The sequence below is a fragment of the Asparagus officinalis genome, unplaced genomic scaffold (genome assembly GCF_001876935.1).
Source record: "Asparagus officinalis unplaced genomic scaffold, Aspof.V1 AsparagusV1_Un589, whole genome shotgun sequence".
Taxonomy (NCBI): Eukaryota; Viridiplantae; Streptophyta; class Magnoliopsida; order Asparagales; family Asparagaceae; genus Asparagus; species Asparagus officinalis.
Window position 1 is genome coordinate 111616 of NW_017972851.1, and position 5404 is coordinate 117019.

The 5404-nt window shown below is 35.5% G+C and overlaps 1 protein-coding gene across 1 annotated transcript; it reads left to right on the top strand.

Annotated features, from left to right (window-relative positions):
* Positions 1–1199: 1199 nt before the first annotated feature.
* LOC109827967 (potassium transporter 5-like) lies at positions 1200–4938 on the top strand (the record flags this gene model as incomplete). Its single annotated transcript, XM_020394992.1, is given in 9 exon segments — positions 1200–1434; positions 1694–1714; positions 1798–1813; positions 1815–1842; positions 2409–2529; positions 2624–2674; positions 2677–2877; positions 3793–4136; positions 4475–4938. Coding segments are annotated over 9 exon segments (1365 nt in total), but the record flags the coding sequence as incomplete, so codon positions are not given.
* Positions 4939–5404: the final 466 nt, after the last annotated feature.

Below are 5404 nucleotides of genomic sequence, written 5' to 3' on the forward strand. Positions count from 1 at the left end.
AAATTTTTTTTTCATAAAGTTAACTTTTATTCAACTGGTTGACTTTTTGGTCAACGGATGATTATTGGTTAACCGGTTGACTTTTTGGTCATATGATGACTTATTAGTTAAAGATTGGAATAATACTAAATATTGTATATATGAAATACCGTATTAGTAATAGTGATGTGGTATTCTCATTTATAAAATACACATTTCATTATACTCTGATTAATGAGTAATGGATGAGTTATTAAGGGGTATGGTTTGGGAACATAGTTTTTAGCTTATGTTTTTAACATATAATGATTCATTAGATGAGTAATTGCATGACTCATTAGATGAATCATTATTTTTGATGATTTATTGCATGACTCATAGGATGAGTCATTGATATCATGAACATATTTCACTCTATAAATATTATATCTCTCTCTTCATAAAAGGTTAATGAAAAATTGGTTTTCCATAAGAGAATAAAAGAGAGCTCTATCTCTTACTAAACTCTAGCAATCTTTGAGTAAGAGGAGGTAGTAGGATTTTAAGAACCTCAGAGTTGATATCTTGTCTTGTGTCTTAAGAAGCCTCCAATTTTTTCATGTTCACTTGATGTTTTGGAGATCCGCTACGAGGTGGTTTACTACTACAAGGAGAACAAGCTAGGGGTCGTTCGATCTACCATCGAATCACACTTTAAAAGTATGATGTTGAAACTCTTGGATGCTCTCTTTATTATAGGCTTCATGTTAGATTTAATTAGATGGTCCTGGTGTATATTTCATGCTCTCTACATGCTTAGTATTTTTGTACATACAGTCTTCCGTGGCGTATTATACATGTAGACATAGCATGATTTTCCAACACTTCCTTGCGCACTGTTTAAGTCTTAAGAGTTATATCTACAATTAGCTTTGTATCTGGCTAAAATGAAATCCATATCTAATGCACATGACAAACACCTTAAAATACCAAATTCTCCATAAAATTGTAACTCATTTGTAGCCTTGTAGCAATATGCGTTTTAAATATAACAACATACATGAGTCCTAGACCCCATGCTAGCTCTCGAGATTTCAGTATCCAAGAAACGTTCAAAGTTAACGGACAGATATAAATATACATGGGGATGCAATATTTTAGACCTTGGTGCTGATCAAAATGTAGGTTTTCACTAAAGGATAATCACTCATCGTTCTCTTCTTTCATCTTAAACATGAAAAATCGCAATTATTTCGATCATAATCTTGATCATGCTGTTTTCTGTTCAACGCTTCGGCATAGATAAAGTGGGTTATGCGTTTGCGCCTATTATCCTACTCTGGTTCAGTCTTATTGGTGGTATTGGCCTGTACAATTTATTCAAGTATGATGTGACAGTTTTGCGCGCATTCAATCCAATGTACATTATAGACTATTTCAAGAGAAATGGAAAAGAAGGATGGATCTCCCTTGGAGGTCCAAAAATGGAAAAGTCATCCATGAAAATTTTGAGAAATCGCTCTACCATGTCGGAAAAAATACTGATCATGCAACGTTGGAATGTGGCCGGTGCATTGCACAGGCCAAAAGGCATGCGTCGGTATGCGAATGTTCCATACGGGCAAGTGTAGGTGGTTTTCTCCTAATCTTCTGGAGCGATAGGGATTTGATTGTAACCTGAATATCCATCCAGGAAACAGTAGAACTCGTGTCCAAGGATGGATCTCCCTTGGAGGTGTTGTGCTTTGCATTACAGGTATTTAACTCATCATGATATTTGCACTGAGCCTTATTAGAGATTGTGAAAAATGACGTGGACCCAAAATACTCATAAAACAGGTGCTGAAGCAATGTTAGGGCCACTTCAATGTTAGAGCTATTCAGGTACTTATATACCCTTTAGACATTCCAAAATTGCCTTCAAATGTTTTAGGCCTGTTTAGAGTTCAAAATCTTATTAAGATTCTACAATGTTTTCCTAGATTGATAATAGCTATTTCTTCCTATGGCACTACCAACCAAATATATCGAAGACTATAACTGTTTGTTTTACTTCTTTGCATTCCTCACTGCGTCCAAGCTTACATCTTTCCTAAATAATTTCTAAAAAGAATCTAGATTCTCTATTCTTTACCTTAATGAATGATCTTGGCAATCATGCCTTATGATACATTACCTATGTATTTACCATGTAATTTAGTGATCGCATGAATATGCTTCACTGGATTTGTATTCGCTATGGAACACAGATAGAGAGATAATGGGGTGATTAGTGAATAGCACAAAGATTGCACATGTGACAATGAACTCCTCCGAATTTCATACAAAATAAAAATAAACTAGAAGGATATCTTTGTTTTTTAGCAAGTTTTATTCCGTAATTGCTTGTTCATTTTGATGCCAAGCTCTTATGAAAATGTAAACTCAATCATCCAAATCTTCAATTACAGATTAGCTTCGTCGGGGCTTTGCTCCCTGCAGTATCACTAGCATATATATACATCGGGCAAGCTGCATATCTAACCAAATATCCGGAAAATGTTGCTGACACTTTCTACAAATCACTTCCAGGTACTAAAATACATATCTAATGTGATTTAAAATATCTCTATTATTGACAGTATAAGAGATTGTGTGATGAATAATATAGCTTAATTTGATGTAGGTCCATTATTCTGGCCAACATTTGTACTCGCTATTGCTGCTGCCATTATTGCAACCAAGCTGTGATAGCTTGTGTATTTTCAATCATAGCACAGGCTCAAACTCTAGGTTGCTTTCCAAGAGTTAAGGTTGTCCACACTTCTCCGAAGTATGAAGGACAAGTGTACATTCCAGAATTAAACATTGCGCTGATGACCGCTTGTATATTAGTGACGGGGAGCTTCAGAACAACAGAACATATAGGCAATGCCTATGGTAAGGATTTTGTCAACATCATCATTATTTATAATGGAAGTTCATCCAATTTTTACTTATTTATCTATAATAATTATAGTTCTAGGTATATCAAATGTCCTACAAAAAACACTGAATACAGTGATAAAACTAAAGATGTCCACACACACAAGTTGGACATGGTAGCCATGTTCATGTGGTGATATAAATTATGAGTCCGTACTATGTTAGAGATATAATCCTGCTGATTTGCGTGAAGTCTGGAAACCTAACAGAAGATCAGATTATACACAAAATGCTCGCTAAGAAAGGCTCTCAGAGCATTTTACATAGAAACTTTCAATGTTAAGATGAACTTCCAACTTCTAGGATTTTATGTTGGCATGGTTATCCTTTCGTGAAGCATAATTAAATTGTTCTGATTTGTATATAAATGAATTCATATGAAAGTTTCTGCCATATCTTCTATCAATAGTGAAAAACACTACAACTAACTCGAATGTGAAATAGATGGATATCAACAAATATGGACTCATCGCAAATAATTGGAAGATCAGGAAACCTTGACACTGAGTGCACATATTACTTGATGAAATATATGAAAATATGAATTGGAAAGAATCATTACCATTAATTGTCAACCTACCTAATACTATTTTGATGGAAATATGAATTTATTTAACATATAAGGTAGGGTTCTGGTCGAGAATTTAAAGGCAGATTCATAACAGCTCTATAATGTTTCCAGAAGTCTTGTCAGTTCCCAATAGGCTTATGCGATACTTACCACGGAGCTCGCAAATCCTATTTGTGCATTTATACTGAAAATGGTATTAGAGATAAACCTTATTTAAGACCCTTGAAGGCGAATAATCAATCTACTTGTTTTAGGAGTTCTTCTTGGATAAAATATGATACTTGTATATCCTTTTGCAGGAATTGCTGTTCTTTGTGATATGACTATCACAACATGTTTGGTCACTCTAATAATGGTCATGATATGGAAAAAGAGCATTTGGCAAATATTACCATTCTTTGTCGTTTTTGGCGGAGCAGAGCTTACATATCTATCTTCAGTCCTATCCAAATTTGTTCAAGGTGGCTTCCTCCCGCTCGTCTTCTCATTTTTCCTCATGCAGATCATGGCCATATGGCACTACGTACATGTCAAAAGATACAAATTTGAGGTTGAGAACAAAATATCCAACACTTACATAAAAGACTTGGCTCTTAGACAGGACATAAAAAGGATCTCTGGGGTTGGATTTCTGTATTCGGAAGTAGCACTACAACAAATTGCACTTTTTGCGACGCTTATTCCCGACGCATGGTTAAATACGTCGCCAAAAACTATTTTTTTCCCGACGCTTTTAGTTAGCGTCGGCAAAAAATATATTTTTCCCGACGTTTATAATTAGCGCCGCTAAAAGTGTATATTATTAGCGACGTTTTAACTTAGCGTCGGTAAAAGTTATGGATTTCCCGACGTTTTTTCATTTTCGTTGGCAAAAGTATAGCTTTTTAGCGACGTTTTAGGATTAGCGTCGCCAATAGTATGCATTTATCGCGACGTATTAGGCTAACGTCGCTAAAAGTGATCTTTTCCCAACGTATGTAGTTGGCGTCGCTAAAAGTTATATTTTTTACGACGCTTTATTATTTCTCCGCGTCGCCAAAACCCAACCCCCCGCTCCCCCAAATTTCCCCACTCGTACAAGGGAGGGAAAATTTCCCCCTTTTATTTTCACGAAGAGCCCCTACCCCCCCCGTCTCTCATCAAAAATTCACCATCGTCTACCTGTTAGGAGAAACTGAAGTGGTTGCAGGAAAGAATTCTTCGATTATTAAGAGAATAGTTGTCGATTATGTTTACAACTTCATGAGGAGAAACTTTCGGCAGGGAGGAGAGGCTATGAAGATTCCAAGGAGTAAGTTACTCAAGGTGGGAATGACCTATGAGATATAAGTTAACGGCAGGCATCACCTAATTTGTCTATACAGTTTCTTTTGCTTTTAATCAACAAGAATGTTGTTGCTGAGGAGCGTATGAATAAATGATGTTTGATGTGTCAGAGTTTTGTAGATAGCACTGCTATACAAAATTTTGTAGCTTGCTCTCTATATTTATTCATACACACAACCAAGCCATGATAAAATTGACCAGAATATGGTGCGTCAATGTCATTTTTGTTATGGGAAGAATACCAGAAATGTACTTATTGGCTAATGACGAATATCGTTGCATGAATTTTTTATGAAAAAATGTAGTCATTTTTAAACTGTTAGGCTTTGAACAGTACTATTGCAAGGCAGAGCTTTTTACATGGTTTACTACTACTTTGACAAGATAAAAACTCTAAGTCATCATCACATCTCAAGTATCAAGTACATTAATCAAGAAATCATCCACATTTATAATTTGAAAAAAGAAGAAGCAAAGATATATCTTTCATTTATATTGACCTACAACCAGCGGAACCATAAATTATGTTCACGTCAAACTAGAATAAGCGGGAAAAAACACCTTGCTAGATGTCATCATGCCAAA